Source organism: Humulus lupulus, chromosome 1, assembly GCF_963169125.1.
Source record: "Humulus lupulus chromosome 1, drHumLupu1.1, whole genome shotgun sequence".
Lineage (NCBI taxonomy): Eukaryota > Viridiplantae > Streptophyta > Magnoliopsida > Rosales > Cannabaceae > Humulus > Humulus lupulus.
In genome coordinates, this window is record NC_084793.1 from 235,668,197 (window position 1) to 235,685,501 (window position 17,305).

Sequence of the window (17,305 nt, forward strand, 5' to 3'; positions counted from 1 at the left end):
TTTGGGATTATTTATTTATTCAGTTTAAGGATTCTGGGGGTTTTTTCCAAGCTTCAATTTTTATGGGTTTTTACTTGTTCAAGCTAATCAGGTCGCCATTCTTGGAGGGTCGGTGGGATTTTTTTCAGGGCTGATGTCTTCCACGCAGTAGTTGAGGTGAGTCTTTCTTTGATTTAGAAAGTGATTTTTTCATTCTTTGTTTCAATTTGTTTGGAAAAAGAGATGACTTGCGGCTCATTAGATTATTTTGCATATGTTTTTTTCTTTTTGAACTTTCTCTCACTCTTTTCCCTCGTTGAACTTTCTCTCACTCTTTTCATTTCAAATTAGTAAACGATACTGCTGTCAATTATTATAAATCAGAAAAATCTGTTGTTGCATTGAATATTGTCCGAGCCAATCAATTTTTGTCAAGATACATTACAGTTTTCAATTGAGTGTGTGTTTGAACTTGATTTATCCAAAGATCAGGTATCTAGAATACGTCTTACTTTGATTTTCTTCACGTTTATTGCTTATATAAGATGATATGAAGAGATGTTCAGTAAAACGGTGGGAAGCATATTGTTCATTATCCCAACTTCTACTCACCCTTTCATTCCCTGCTCAAAATTTAATTTTTTCTTGTTTAAATAGCACCATGGTGTTGGTACTTAGCTGCACCTGCATTTTAACATTTAAGTTTAATCACGATAGGACAACATCAACACCAGCAATGGCGATGGTTTGGCTGATGATCATAGTCATGAGAACCGAAGTGATAGCTCTGATGCTCATCCAAGAGTTGAAGAGAGTGATTCTTCTGAAGATGAGGTTGTGTGTTATTTTGCTTATTAAAATATGTACCTTTCTTGTTTTTTAACACCTAATGTTTTGCTTTTAGTTACTTTTTTTTGGCTGAATTTATTCAACCGCTACTTCTTCTTTTGTTTACATCAAAGTAGGTTGCTCCTCGAAATACAATTGGAGATGTGCCCTTGGTGTGGTATCGGGATGAAAAACATATTGGTTATGATATTTATGGGAAAAAGATAAAAAAGAAAGAAAAAGAAGATAAATTGCAGTCTTTCCTTGCGAGTGCAGATGATTCCAAAAATTTGTGAGTTTTACATCGTTAGGATACATGTGCTCTACCATTTATGTGCTAAATATGTTTTCTTGTTGTTATGTTGCCTCACTTTTGCTTGGTGCATTTTTACTATATTGCAGGAGAAAAATTTATGATGAGTATAATGATGAGGTTGTAGAACTCAAAAAGAAAGAGACCAAACTTATTAGTAGATTGCTTGAAGGAAAGGCACCAGATGCTGACTTTGATCCATATGCGGTATGTATATACTTAGCTGTCCATTTTATTGGTCAATTGTTTGTAAGATTCTTTTCACATACAATTATCTGTGTTTCAAATGCAGCCTTATGTTGACTGGTTCAAATGGGATGGTTCTAAACATCCCCTTTCAAATGCACCTGAACCCAAGAGACGCTTCACTCGTTCACAGAGCGAAGATAAAATGGTATGCTATTGTCAACTTCACTATTTCTATATAGAAGTTGGTAAATTTTTTAGTATTTTCTTTTATCTCTAATGTAATGAATGAAATTTATGTTATGTTTTCATTCTGAGCTTTCATTTCACCTACTGGTTGCTGAGATAGAACAATAGAAGGAATTTCAAACATGAGTTTAATTATTCAGGCCTTGCACTTTTGCTGTATCTACAGGTTGTTCGCTATTGTCGGGCTATTCGTAAGGGGTTGATTAAATTTGATGAGCCTAAAGAAGAACCATCTGTCTACCTCTTGTGGGGAGATGAATCCAACTCTAACGAAAAGTCTGGGCATTTAGCTTATATTCCTGCGCCGAAGCCGAAATTGCCAGGTACAACTGATCACCTGTTTTCTGGAATGAAAATCAACATAGGATTTAGCCCTTTTTTTTCATAGTTTTCTTTATTAAATTTTTGTTAAAATTTCCCCTCTTTTAGGTCACGAAGAGTCATACAATCCCTCTAAAGAATATATCCCTACACAAGAAGAGATTAATGCTTATCAGTTAATGTTTGAGGAAGACCGACCTAAATTTATACCTAAAAGGTAAGATTCATGGGGAGGGAATGATCTATTCTTACCTTAGGTCTAGTAGCGCTACACTAGATATCCAACTTGCATCAGAATGTCCTAAACTATCTTAGAAAAGTTTGAACATTGGAGGTCTAGCTTCTTGGTCCTCTCTAGGTACCCTAGAACTCTCTCAATTGCCTTCCATTGTTCGATACTTGGATTGCTAGTAAACCTACTTAGTTTACTAATCACATATGTCATACATTGGACTCCCTAATGTACTTGCATAATCAAATTGAGCCACCGCTCCACCATTGTTCTTTTCAAGCTTTATGCTTGAATCAAATGGTATATTCACCTCTTTGATTTTTGAGATTACTAAACTTTTCTAGCACTTTCTCAACAAAGTGATCTTGACTTAAGGCATAACCCCAACTATTTCTTCTCACTTTTATACCAAAGAAGGTATCGACCCTCAAAAACCATTCATCTAGAAAGCAGAAGATAGAAACCTCTTCGTTTCTATTTTGCCTCTAATCTCATCACTAAAAATTAACAATCATCAATATATAGACACACCAAGATGACATAACCATCACAAGTCTTAGAGTATAAGCACTTGTCTAGATTATTGTGTCCAAATCCATCCGAAACAATAACTTCATCAAACTTCTTGCCATTGTTTTAGTGCTTGTTTTAAACCATATAATGATTTAACAAGCCTACACACTTTATGTTCATTTCTCCTTAGAACAAAAAATCCTTCAGTTGTTCCATAAAGAACTCCTCATCGAGATCTCCATTTAGGAATGCCATTTGGACTTCCATTTGATGCACATAAATATTATATATCGATGATAAGGAAAATAAAACTCTTTTTGTGGTTGTCCTAGCAACCGGTGCATACGTGTCAAAATAATCAATTCATTCATTTTATTTAAACCCTTTAGCTACTCATCTAGCTTTGAAGGTTTGTATGTGCCATCAGAGTGATATTTCCTCCAAAATACCCATTTGCAGCCAATTGCTTTTGAACCTTGTGGAAGGTCTACCAATTCCCATGTGTAGTTTGACATAATTGAATCAATCTCATCATTTATTGCCTCCTTCCAAAAAACATAGTCTCTCGAAGACATTTCTTCTTGATAGGTTACAGGATCATCCTCAACTTGAAGAATCATAGGAAATTTCCATGTGACTTCATCAAGTTTACCGTAGAGTATCTCTACTTGAGAACATTTCTCAACGGATATGCGAAGAGGAGACTCCCTTGAGGACACATCCATAATTGGAGTGTCAGTCCCATCTAGAGACTTCTCAGCAGAAGTCTGCGCTATCTACTACCTCTTTGTGGGAGGAGAAGGTTCCACCCCCTCTTGAGCCCTTTTAGACCCCCTAGCCTTAGATCCACCAACATTTGAGACGAGGTGGTCGGCTGCAAGGGCGAGAGCTCCTAACCTCATCTTATCTGCAAGGAGAAAAACGACGCCAGTACTTAGCAAAAATAAGGGCAATAAAATAATCAAATGAGAGCTTGTTGAGAGCACATGGCCTTCTTGGGAAGCCCCATCACTTGATGGCTCTAGTTGTCCTGTCTCTTGAGTAGTATTCGTGTCATATTAGCAAAACCACAACACATGAAACAAAGTCACGCCATCAAGAGGCACAAAGCCCCAAGGAGGCAAATGCTTCTTCGACTGATGAAGATTGCAGTTAATGAGGTCCTGGTAGTCTTGATACACCTCTTGAGTCCAGTGACGATCGTGGGTAAGACCACATTAGAGAAGTGTGGGACAAAATGACACATGCTCGGAACTTACCCCATCTTCAACGAATTTAACATGATAGACAAAGAGAGGAGATTTGCCTTGATCCAAAGAGGAAGATTCGATCCTTGCTTCAAGTTCCCCCCCGATCTCCTACTCAAGGCGAGCTTCTTGAGCTGCTCGGATAGCCTGAGCATTTTCACGGTGCTCCTCCGGCAACTGTTGATTATATTGGGCCCTGGCCAACATGTCTATTTGCTCGATATGAATCGTAGCCTGTGATCAGGTCGTGAGGAGTTCCAAAACCTTGTAAGTCTAGGTTCCCAATACATTGACCATCATGGAGAGGCCTCGCCTATACTAGGTTCTTCATAGTCACCAATTGACTCAGCCTCAGCTCCACATCCGAGAGCTCCCTCATTATCACAAACGCTCTTGGTAGGAATAATTGTACGTGGTGCGAATGAAATGGCCTAAAATGAAGAAAAAAATAAACTAAGTCTAAAGAATACACATAATATAGCAATAGGAATGAAAGCTCAACTCGATGGAGGCTGAGATATATTGTTGTATTTATTTGGAAGTAAAAAATACAGGAATATTCTAGACTATGTATAGTTGTCATTGACAACCAATCAATTGTACATAATTACATGAAAATAGGGAATATTCTAACATAAAATATGCTCTAATGATTGCCTAATAATAAGTTGTACACTACGGCAGGGCCAATGGCTGAACGACTATTGTGTGCACAAAGGTGAATTCATTTTCTTAACATCCCCTCTCAAACTAAGTGGGTTTGGAACCACACCTAGTTTCTTTATTAGAAAATGAAATTGAGTCCATGACAAAATTTTGGTAAGACAATCTGCAATCTGATCACTTGAAGGTATGTATCTAATCTCTAAGGCTTTCTCCAGCACCTTATCCCTCACAAAATGTATATTTAGTTCTATATGCTTAGTTCAAGCATGATATATTGGATTCAAAGCTAGCACACTTGCTCTAATATTGTCACACTAGGTTATTGGTATTGATGGCAGAAAAAAAATGACTTGCTGAAGAAAAGCTTGAACCCATGATATCTCAGCTGCTACTTGTGCAATTGCTCTATGCTCTGACTCAGCGCTTGAACATGAAACTACTGGTTTCTTCTTGGATGACCATGACACCAAGGTGTCACCAAGATACACACAATAACTAGCTATGGATTGGCGATCGTCGGGGCAACATGCCCAATCTACATCTGAGAATCCTGTCAGAGCAAGCCTATCACAGTGTTTGATATGTAGTCCATGGTGTGGTGTGCCTTTGAGATATCTCAGCAACCCTTTTTGCTACACTTCAATATGCCGTGGTTGGTGCCTTGAGGAATTGACTCAATTTGTTTATAGCAAAACTTATATCAGGTCTAGTATGTGTCAAGTATTGCAGCCCCCTATGATGCTTCTGTAGTCGGTTGGATTTGATAAGGCTTTACCATCAACTATTGATATCATTTTCCCTACTGTCATGGGAGTTGGACATGATTTCAAGTTTAACATACATATTTTCTTCAGCAACTTTCAACATACTTTGGTTGACTTAAATACATGTTAGTCTCATCTTGATGTTCTTCTATACCCAGAAAATAATGCAATGGACCAAGATCTTTCAGTGCAAAAATCTGATTTAACATGGTTGTGAATTGCTTTAGTTTCTCAGTGTTGTTCCCTGTCACTATTATATCATCAACATACATGAGCACCAAGAATATCTGTTGTAACGACCCAAAATTACTAATAAGGCTTAAGGACCTTGATTAGTGTGCCGGGAGGGCATAATTGGAGGTTATGCGAATCAATAGTGTGAGAATGCACGTTTATGAGTATTGGGTGAGCATACGGGCCGTGTTCAACTGGTAAGGGCTTAATCGTAATTTTGGCCCGTAGGGCATAAACGTAATTGTGTGTGATAAATTGTTGAGACCACATTATTATGTGGATAGGTAGATATATATATGTATGTGAAATATGTGTGGACCACATTATTATGTGGATAAATATGCAGCTTGTGACTTGGGGCGATCCTAGGGAGCTAGATAGCAGGAAAGTCACAACGGGGCTTAATGCTGGACTTTGGGCAAGTCAGGGGTACTTTAAGTATCGTGTGGTGATTTGGATTATCGGGTGATGAAAATAAATATATGGAGATATATTTAAGGTTAGAATGTTTAGGCGGGAGTACTGGGGAATTTTACTATTTTGCCCTCGGGGACGTTTCCGGTACCCCAAGCTTTGGGATTAGTCTAACAACTTAAGGATATACTTGGAAAGACTTAGAAAATACTAGATAGAAATGTAAACCGACCTTTCAGTCTTCTCTCCCTTCTCTCTCTTTCCTCTCCCTCTTAAGGAAGAAAAAACTCTGATTTTGTAAAAGGAAACCAACCAATTTCTGGGAATTGAAGGGGATAAGCCAGAGGATTAGCTCAGGAACTAATCAAGGACTGGAGTAGAGCCAAGGTAAGCATTGACTTTTGCTCTGTGGTTGGGAACTTTAAGAAAAATGGCTGAGTTTTGAATATTTGTGGTTTTGGCATTTAGGGTGGAATTTGAGGCTGGAACTTTGAAGCTAGGTCAGGGAAACTTGAGGAGAGGTGGTACTGAAGCTAAGGTAAGTTTCAATTTAAAGTTTAATGGCCGAATTCTGGAAATTCCATGGCTGGTTTTGAGTTTGTGGGTTTGAAATTTCAGAAGTTGGAATTGGGATTTTGGTGAGTCTTAGGCTGGATTTTTGGTTGGGTTGTGTTGTCTAAATCATTCTAATGTTGTTATTATTAATTGGTTTTGAGTTGGGGGCTTTGGGATGGCTTAAGGTGAGGTTTAGAGATTGAAAATGGTGGTTTTTTTCTGGGTTCGAAGGGTCGGGCCGCGGCATGGTTCTTGGTGAGCCGCGGCCCTTCGAGGTTGTGACATGCTGAGGAAGGAGGGCGGGCCGCGACATGGTCCAAGCAATGCCGCGGCCCTTACCTGTTTTTGTGCCCATGGAGGGTTCTGTCAGGGGCCATGCCGCGGCATGGATAGCCCATGCCGCGGCGCTTAAGGGATTTTGGGATTTTGAGAATTTAGGCATGGGAATTTAACCTAGGGTGCTCGGGGTTGAGTCTTTTACCATATTTGGTGAATTTCAATGTTCTGAGGACTAGAACTTGGTTTAGAAGCTCATTTAAGATTGTTAATGGTATCCTTTATCTTGGTTGTGACTAGGTGGTAAGCTAGGGCTCGGGGATCGGATCGCGCTCAAGGAGCATCGCTCATAACTAGCTCGTTTGAAAGCCAAAGGTGAGAAAGCTGCACCTGAGTATGTGGTTAGGTTGGGACTAAGTGTTCCCTATGTTTGTATGCATTGTTATGTGAATGTGATTAACCATGTGGACACGATGGGACTAAGAGCTCCCAACATTTGTATATCATGTCGTGAGATGGTGTTATTATGCCATGGGACATGCGATTACCGGCCTAAGGGTGTCGGAATCAATATTTGCGCACTGGGGCGCGGCTCGGCCACTGGGAGCTGAGGCAGCTTATTTGTCACTGAGCTCGGTTAAGCTGGCCAGAGTCAGTGAGTATTACACTGGGGGCGGCCCTAATGAGCCGAAGACAGTGTGTTAAATAGAGGGTGCGACTAAGGGCGCCAACCCTGAATGTTATTTGATGGATATGATAACTTACTGATTATACATGTGAATATTGTGTTATGGATATAGTTGGTTGACTGTCTGGATGACAACTGTTATCACTATTTGGATAAATGTTATGAAATATTGAATTCTTGGTTGAGCTTTGTGAAATATTTGATAAGTGTTGCTGATCTTGCTATGTTATTATGCTTTCTTGCTGGGCCTTGGCTCACGGGTGCTACGTGGTGCAGGTAAAGGCAAGGGTAGGCTGAATCGACCATGAGTTGGAGAGCTCTGGGGGCGAGGTGTACATCGTCAGCTGCTCGGCCGCCACGGTCGAGAAATTGTACAGGAACGGAAACCTAAAATGTATATTTTGCCATTAGAGTGGCTTGAACTATTTGTAATTTCTAGAATTTGTTGTAACTAAGACATCTAACCCCTATTTTGAGTCTCCAAGTATTAAACAGTCATTTTTAATGAAAATAGCCTGTTTGTGACCAAAATCTTTTTATTCCTACTCTGATAATGGTATAGAGTCTACACTTTGTTTGAATGACTTGATTAGCAAGTCTTGCACTATTTTAAACACACAGTGTAACGGTCTTGGTTATCCAGGGCGTTACATCTGTGTCGATGATTTATAGAAAAATAAGGACGATTCTGCCTTTGAATTCTTGAAATTCCAGCCAAGCAAGGTTGCTTTCAACCGTTCAAACCAGACTCTAGGAGCTTGTTGCAACTCATAGAGCGAATTAATGAGCTTACACACAAACTCAGGTCTGATTTTGTCCTCAAAGCCTCGAGGTTGACACATGATTACATCCTCCTCAAGATGCCCAATCAGAAAGGCATTGTTTACATATATTTGCCTCACTTCCCACGACTTTGGTACTGCAATTGGAAGAACAATTCAAATAGTTGAGTCCTTGATTACATGGCTAAATGTTTCACTAAAGTCGACACCTGGTCTTTGATTGAAACCTTTAGCAACATGTCATGCCTTTTACCTTTGAAAAGTTCTATCTGAATTCCGTTTCACATTGAAAACCCACTTGCTTCCAACTATATTCATTTGGGGTGATTTTGGGACCAATTGCCAAGTGTTGTTTTTGACAAGTGCCTTATATTCCTCCATCATGGCTTCTTTCTAACCACTGTGAAGTAAGGCCTCTTCTACTAAATGTGGTTCTTCACTAATTGGTTCCCAACTTGATTGTTCCATGTATACTTTGGGCTTTAAATTCCTGCCTTGGATCATGTGATCATAGGGTGAATAGGCTGAGATGGATCACTCCCACTTACATCTGTACTTGTCACTTCAATATCTATTTCAAGCTCAGAAGATAATTCTAGTTGGGCAATACTAGATGCCGATACACCAGGAGACACATTAGACATTTCAAAATAAGAAACAACATGTGTATCTTCATTTACCTGCCAGGTGTTGGGAATTGAAGAAGAAAAGTCAGGTGAGGCTCTAGTGGATTCCCCCTGATAAACACCATTAACTCGAGTACCTGTAAGAGATGTTAAGGGAATAGGCGTAGATTGGGGTTGGAAGGATGCAGACTAGAAGTGAACAAAGACGGAAATAGGAAACTTAGGTTGATGTGTGTTTAAGAAACCAGATTTGAAGGGAAAATGATTTTCATTAAAGATGACATTTCTAGAAAAGTAGAGCCTACCAGTACTACTTAAATACTTATAACCCTTGCAACTATCAATGTAACCAAGATTAACACATTTGGTGGAGTGAAATTGGAATTTGTGGGACTGATATGGACGAAGGTGAGGGAAACATGCTGACACGAAGACTTTAAGAAATTTTTAACCAGGTTGTTTGGAGTAGCTAAGTTCAAAGGGAGTTTTGTGATTAAGGACAGGTGTAGGGAGGCGATTTATGAGGTAAACTGAGGTCTGGAAAGCATCCCACCAATATTTTTTAGGAATGCATGCTTGGGCAAGGAGTGTGAGGCCCATCTCCGAAATGTGCTTGTGTTTGCGTTTAGTTCTACCATTTTTGAAGTAAATTGCGTGGACAAGGGTGTTGAAAGGAAATACCATGGTCAGTGGGAAACCGTGTAAATGATTGATATTCACGACCTTATTTAGTTTGGAGCCTTTTTATGTTTCTATCAAATTGATTTTCAACTAAATTTTTGAATTAAAGGAAGGCAGTAGTGCATCAAATTTGTCATTCAATGGATATATCCAAGTGTACCTGCTATAATCATCCATAAAGTGTATGTAGAATCGAAAGTTAGTGTTTGACATAATGGGAACAGGTCCCCATATGTCGGTGTGCACTAGATCAAAATGGAAAGAAGCACGATTCTGATATTTTTTAATGGTAGTAAGTGAGATTTTCCAAGTTGACAAGCATTACATAAACTTTCTTCATTCTTAACATTTTTTTACATTAATTTTATGCAAAAAAGATTCTAAGACTCGATTGGACGGGTGGCCTAACCTTCTATGCCACTTGTCCTTGATTGAAATGAAAGACTCATCAGCCACTGGATGCTTTAAAATGGATGAAGATTCTGTAGTAAGACCATAAAAGAAACTAGACTGAGAACAATTTTGATTGTGAGAGTGTAGAGGCTAAGAGTGTCATGTCTCCAGTTGATAAAGCCCATCTTTAAGTCTCCCTTGGAGAACCATCTGCTTTGTCACCTTGTCCTTCACAAAACACAAATTAGAGAAAAATTCAACAAGCACATTGTTATCAATTGTGAGTTTAGAAGTGATAATGAGACTTTTATTAATCATACGAACATGTAAAACTTCCTTCAGAATTAATGGAGAAGCACACTGAGTTTCTAAAGAACCAGTTCCAACATGATGAATAAATAACTTGTCACCATTTCCAATAGTGAGTGTCTCCTTACAATTATATTATTCTTTTTTATTCATCTTACTGGTTTCAGTGGTGATGTGGGTGGTGGCACCACTATTTGTATACCAAGCATCATGGTCCAGTATATCTGGTGAGGCAACAAAGGTGGAGACTCCTGAAGAACCTCTGTTTTGACTGGTATTTCCTCATGGTACTATTCCCATATAGGTTTCATCAAACTCGTTATAGCAATTGGTTGCAGAGTGCCCATACTTGCCACAAACTTGGCAAGTCAGTTTCGGCCCATTGCTGCGACCTCCTCGTCCATGAGATCAATTCCCATTACCACGATTATTGTCCTGACCACCTCTGTTACTACCTGCACCTTGCCCACTGCTTGGAGTATTTCCTTTGTTAGCAAAATTAGCTGAGGGATTGATTGGGGTACTGAGAAGTTTGTTGGAACCCAAAATAGCACTAAGCCTCTCCATTTTACAATCATAACTCGGTAGTATATTTTGAAGCTCTTGCCAAGAGTTGGATTGCCTAACCTCAATGAGAACAACAATAGGGAGGTAATCGAGATCTAGACTAGATAATACATTAACCACAAGTTGAGATTCAAGGTATGGGTCACTTGCAATGGCAAGTACATCCACCCATTGACGTTTATGCCGAAGATAATGTGCCATGGTGAGAGCACCCTTTCGATATGTCTGAATCTTGAACAAAAATCCATCCATTTGGATTTGAAAATGAGCAATGTAAAGGGCTTCAAGAGCATGCCAGAGAGATGCGAAAGATTCACATCCCATGACTTCAGACACAATTCCATATGTCATTGAGCCATATAGCCATCTAAGAAGGAGTTGATCGTTAATGATCAAATGTTCAAACTCCATGTTAACTTGCCAAGATGAGTTCATGCCTTCATCTTGTTCAGTCAAAGCAAAAAAAAAAATTCTTGTGGCCTAACGAGTCTTCCTCAGAGATACCTGTCGAGTTGATGCCCATGGAAAATTGCTGATACCATGGTTTTCCATGTGAAGTTGTTTCGATCTTGCTTTAGTGCAAAAATATTGTTGAACGTGCTTCCAAAATGAAGAACAATAACATTCAGTGCACCAGTGACCATGTTTTGGGAATAGAACTGCTGGTTAGCATCATTTCCTATTGTTGCAGTGGAATGCCCATCTACTGGTGTCTCTGGTGTTTTGTCTCCACTGCTAGCCATTGGTTTTGACAAGTGCCAACAATGGCTCTGGCACCAACTTAAAATACACAGAATATAGCAATAGGAATGAAAGATTAGCTCGATGGAGGCTGAGATATATTGTTGTATTTATATGGAAAACAGAAATACATGAATATTCTAGACTATGTATAGCTGTCATTGACAACCAATCAATCATACATAATTACACGAAAAATTGGGACTATCCTAACAAAAAAAGTTCTCTAATGATTACCTAATAATAATTTATACACTGCGGCATGGCCAATGGTTGAACAACTATTGCGTGCACAGAGGTGAATTAATTCTCTTAATCGACCATCATGGAGAAGCCCCCCCTAGACCAGGTTCTCCGTAGTCACCAACTGACTCAGCTCCAGCTCCATATTTGGGAGCTCCCTCATCGCCTGCAGACGCTCTTGGTAAGCAGGGATGTACGTGGTATGAATGAAAGAGCCTAAAACATAGAAAAAAGAAACTAAGTCTAAAGAATTTTTGAGAATCAACAAATGTGTGCTTGAAAGGTAATGAGAAGACTTACCAACCCTGGCGAAATCCAAGAGTAAAGTTGGGTTGGCTGGAGAGGGAAGCCGGTGGTGAAGAAAAAGTGGTCCTTAAAGTCCCGAGCGTGGCTTTGATTTGGGTGAGGAGCCTTGTAGTGGAACTGGGAATACTTCATCAAAGTATAAAACTCGTCCAAGTTGCTTCCCTTCTTCTTAGGACATGTTCGAAAGCTGTACATATATATAATATCTCTGTCGGAGAAGGTTCGGGCCACCTGTGATGCTTGTATAAGACATACAAGCCCACGAGGACCCCGTAGCCATTTGGGATCAGCTGAAAAAGGAGCGATCCACACAAACTTCAAAGAGTTAACAAAATATTGATGGAATGGAAGAGTTGCTCCCGCCTGGAAGTGTGGTTGGCTCTAGGCCCTGAACCCTTGGATTCTTCGATTGGACCTCTCCATCTCCCGACAAAGATGAATGAGGTATCTGTTATGTTGGCCAATGCGTCCAAGTTCTTCAACTTGGTCACGATATGCGCCGCCTTAAATCACGAGGCCTTATACTGGGCCAACTCATTAGGGATTGGGTCGATGTTAACCTCGACCTCTATTAAAATGTGTGATAACTCTACAAAATAGAATTATTTTACCATATTTTATATGCTAATTTTTGCTTAGTTCCTGAGTTTTTAATTGATTTGTTAAGTTTTTAAGTAATTTTGAATTTATTGGGTTTATTTTGATTTTAGATATTTTTGGGTGTTTTTTTAATTATTTTGTTGTAAAATATTGTAGTTAATTATTTGAATTATTATTATTTAGTTTGAGGAAAAAAATGTTGTATTATTGAACTTAAATGTTAAATATAAATTAAGTTATAATTAATATTTTCAAAGAATTAACTTGATTTATTTTATAGTGAAAATATTTTATTATGATTTATTTTATGTTTATTTTGTAAGTGAATTTGGTGTATTTTTGCTCTTGAAAAGCAAGTATAATGAAGAAAAAAAATAGCATTTCAAGGAAAAGAAAGTAAAAATTTGGTATTGATGAGAAGACCCAAGCCTCTAGTCATCTAGGCCGCACTTGCCCAGGCCCAGGCCCACGCCACAGCTCCTCCCAACAGCTTCCAGCTCCCCTAGCCTGGGCTGTGCCTCCCTGTTCACTCAGCCAGCACAGGTCGCCCAGTTCCTTTGCCCAGCCAGGCTCGAAGCTCCCCAAGGCCCACACGCCCAGCCAGCCAAGCTTCCCCTCCCAGCCGAGCCTCCCTGCTAGCTGCCTGGCCCAAAGCCTTCATCCAGCACCCTTCGGCCCAACGCCTGATGTACCCAACCGAACACCTCCAGCAAGCACACGGGCCAGCCCAAGCACAGCTGCCTGCCACCAGCAGCCAACAAGCTGCCTTTTCCCCATTTTGAGCCCAACAATTGTATTTTTGTACCTTTGTCCCCTATGTCTAAAATGCCAGATTTTTACCTAATTTTCTCACATATTTCACCACAACATCATCATTACACCCTATAATTTACCTCCATATGCCATATTTACTTTATTTAATTAATTTAATCAATTTAAAATTTAAGTTGATTATTTTAATGCTCTCATTTTGGCTATAAATATGGAATTTCAAGACCATTTTAGGGTGCTTAATTTTTGGGTAACCATATTCTTTCTACCATTTTCTCTCTACCATTTTATCTTCCTTTTCAAGTATGTATTTCATTTATTTTGTAATTTATATTCTTGTTATGTGCTTCTAATCTTTTTCATAAGTTTATTAAGATCATGATGAACCAACTTGTAACTAGGTAATATTTATGTTGTATGTTGATTTCCCTTGTAATGCACCAAAGTTTATGGATTTTTCTTCTTCATATATGTCTTTCATATTTAATATCTCATATTTTGGATTGTTAGATAATATTGTACTTTGTTCTTCATTTTGCAAAACATAATATTCTTTGTGTAAGATGTGTCATTAAATTGTACACATCCATGCTTAGAACAAAAATATTATGTTTTGCCTTATAAATAATGTTATTTTATTTTTTGTTGTTTCATTAGGTTGATTCAAATTAAATACTTTGAAATTATACTTTTTGAAAAGTGAAGAAAAATCCTATCTTTTTTAGATATAATTTGTGCTTAAAATTATAACTCTATTTGGAAAATGATAGTTTGATTTATTTTAACTATCACTAAAACTTGGGAATCAATATACTAATAAGTATTTTTAAACTTACATTTTGTGGATTCTAGTATCTTAATAATCTTTTTTTTAACACTTATTGTCAAAATCATTATTGGTTTATTTTTATTCTCTTAAATAATTTTATTTTCAATCTTTCATTTTATGTTCAAAACATTAAAACTCATTAATCTTTGGAGATAGGTTAGAATTTATTAATTTTGGTTTAAAATAGTTTTCTTTTTTTATTTTAGACACTCCTTTGGGTTCGACATCCTTATTTACACGATCACTATTCTATATGAACGATTCGTGAGCTTGCGATATAAATTATTAAAACATACTCGTTTTGGGTCCATCATTGTGCACTCCAGTCTGCAATACTACTACTAATGGGCTTTCCACCATTGGAGCTACCTCCACCACAACTAGGCGATCCATTACTCTGGCATCCTCGGGATCCTGTCCTTGTTCTTGGGCCACGTTATGAATTTCTTGATGAAAATTGTAGAAATCGTGCTGGTGAAGTTCATTGAGCTCCTCAGACTTCTGAAACAAAACCAAGCAGTTAGTATCCTAACCGAAAGAAAATGGCCAGAACATGAGAATACCCTAAAAATTTCTAAAAAAAAGAGTGTTCCGGTGCATCAAGATGTCATCGGAAACACCACTGGAAGTGACCAAATTATGGCAGAAATATGGAAATTTCCCAGAAATCGCATTTCTGGGAAACACGTAAAAAAGGATCGCTTATAGTAGGTTTTGACACCAAAATGGGCCTGAAACAACGCAAATAAGAGGCAAATAACCTATTCCTAACAAATTCATTATCCCAAAACAGAACCAAAACCCAGAAACTGGGCAAAGAATCAAGAACAAAACATAAATGGAGAAAGAAGTAAAGGACACTTACTCGATAGATATCAGAGATAGGTGTTGAGGTGAGTATGCACATGGATGTATCAAGTTTGATTTACCCAGAAGTACCTATATTTTCTTAAGTTATCCAGATTCAATGAAAGAAAATGGGGGGGTTTGCTAAATGAGTTTCTCTGGGGAAGAAAAGTTTTTGGCTCCAAGAAAATGAAAGGTTTTAGTGTAAATGAAAAGGTGAAGGGAATTTGCAAGGATTCAACGTTTAAATTCCAAAGCTAAAAAAATGGGTAAAATCCAACTTGCTCCTCAGCCATTGATTACCTAGGGAATAGGTACTCGAGCTGTATCCAACAGTCACAAAAATTGAGGTGGAGATCGTACTCAAAAAGGTGAAATGACGTCTTGGATACTAAAAAGACCCCTCATTAAATGGCATCCATTGGTGGACTCAAAAATGGGAATAACTTCAATTTTTTCCACGTGGCGCCCTTTTTTTTTTGGAAATGTCAGTTCTCGAGGATGCCCAGCGGTCACGCCTGAGGACAAAATCTCAAGGGAATAACTTCTTTTGTTAAGTCCCCACTGTCCCCGAGGACGAGTGAAGACTTTGGGGGGGGGGGGGGAATGTTGTTCGTGTTTTCAATGATTGACACATGGAAAAATTAAAGTGATTACGACTCCACAAAAGTCGTCTAAGGCTCCATGGAAGCTTTCTAGGCCCCCACGGGAACTGAGTCCAGTTCTCATGATTGTTTACCACCACCAGATGAGTTCATCCTCCAAAGGAATTACCTCACGAGAACCTTGTCAAAGAGTAGTGCTCCAAGTCTCACAGCGTGATAACCTTCTCCATGATCACTTCCTCCAGGCCCATGATAACCCTTCTCCGTAGCAGGAGAAGAATTTCCAAATGTTAAGCAGAGAGACCCTTCTGACACCTACTGTCATAGAGATCGTGGTGTCGATCCCGTACAAGCGGCAAAGAGGATGTCTCATGATGCTGACTGGCATGGGAAACCGTGCAGTTACCGTCTTCATAATGTCAGGGGCGTTTCCCCCATAAAGTAATGGGCTAAGCCTACTTGTACTAGGCCCACAAGAGATACGCTGGGGCCCACGAGCTTAGTAATAATTTTTTTTATTTATGTAATAACAACCCTCATTAAGAGAGGATAATTTTAATCAGTGCTAATTAATGAGCTTAATTGTCTTAGCAACATATAAATAGGGCTAGGGCACACATTGTAAAAGATCCAATTTCCAATTTTCAGAGTGAGTACAAACGCTGCTTGAAAACCAAGAGAGCTTGAGTTGTGCAAGTTCTTCATCATCCTAAAACAAGTGACTCATGGACTAGGGTTAATTAATAACCTGAACTACATCGAATCTGGTGTTCTATTTTCTCCTTCTTTAAGCTTTCTTGTTATTTTTGTAGTTGACAAAAAAACCAGTCAACCGAATCCATAAAGACACAAAACCCTAATATGTGTTTATGAAAACCCAAAAGAAAACCAAAGTTGAAAAAAAACCCTAATTTCTAATGGCTCTGATACCAAGTTATTGGAGAGAAAAGAATTGAATTTTCTATGTATTTTATTGAGAACTGATGCACATATATATACACATATAGAAATATATCTAAAAAACTATACAAACAGGAAACTAGAATTAAGTCAATAGACAACTAATTATGTCTAATTTACAACTAATACATTAGAATGTTTTTATTGAAAACATAATTTCAAGCAAAGAACAAAAACAAAAAAATAGCACCAATGTCAATCTATAATTTTATTCATTTTCATTTACGTATTGTTGAATGTATTTGAATGATAAAATATTATATACTTGAATTTTTAATTGACATAAGAATGACAAATAACATTTAAATTCATTTTAAATATTTTATGTAAATAAAATTATTTTAATTTTTTTTACTAAATAGTATTAATTTTAATTATTAATTATCACACTATATTTTGTTTTATTGTGTAATTACTAACTGTCTTACCAAACTTAACAAAAATTAAAATGTAATTACTACTTGACATCCGGACAATTATGTATTTAAAAATACTATGCAATTACTAGGTTATAGTGAATTCTAAACTCACCCTTAATATAATTGACAAAAACTTTAGGTTGGGAGTAGTTATAAAATATT

At 38.0% G+C, this 17,305-nt stretch overlaps 1 protein-coding gene across 1 annotated transcript; it reads left to right on the top strand.

The window, feature by feature from the left end:
• The first annotated feature begins 1,150 nt into the window (after positions 1–1,150).
• Positions 1,151–8,239, top strand: LOC133831024 (ribosome biogenesis protein BOP1 homolog). Its single transcript, XM_062261189.1, has 6 exons — positions 1,151–1,327; positions 1,413–1,514; positions 1,722–1,878; positions 1,985–2,093; positions 6,415–6,484; positions 8,180–8,239. Exons 1-6 carry the CDS (start codon positions 1,151–1,153, stop codon positions 8,237–8,239), a joined length of 675 nt encoding a protein of 224 aa, XP_062117173.1.
• Positions 8,240–17,305: the final 9,066 nt, after the last annotated feature.

Excerpts from the sequence above, each read along its gene's own strand:
- LOC133831024 (XM_062261189.1), top strand. The coding sequence starts at position 1,151 with ATGTTTTCTTGTTGTTATGTTGCCTCACTTTTGCTTGGTGCATTTTTA. Across the intron at positions 1,879-1,984 it reads GCCGAAGCCGAAATTGCCAG|GTCACGAAGAGTCATACAAT; the intron begins GTACAACTGATC and ends CCCCTCTTTTAG. Across the intron at positions 6,485-8,179 it reads GAGGTGGTACTGAAGCTAAG|CCAAGCAAGGTTGCTTTCAA; the intron begins GTAAGTTTCAAT and ends TTGAAATTCCAG.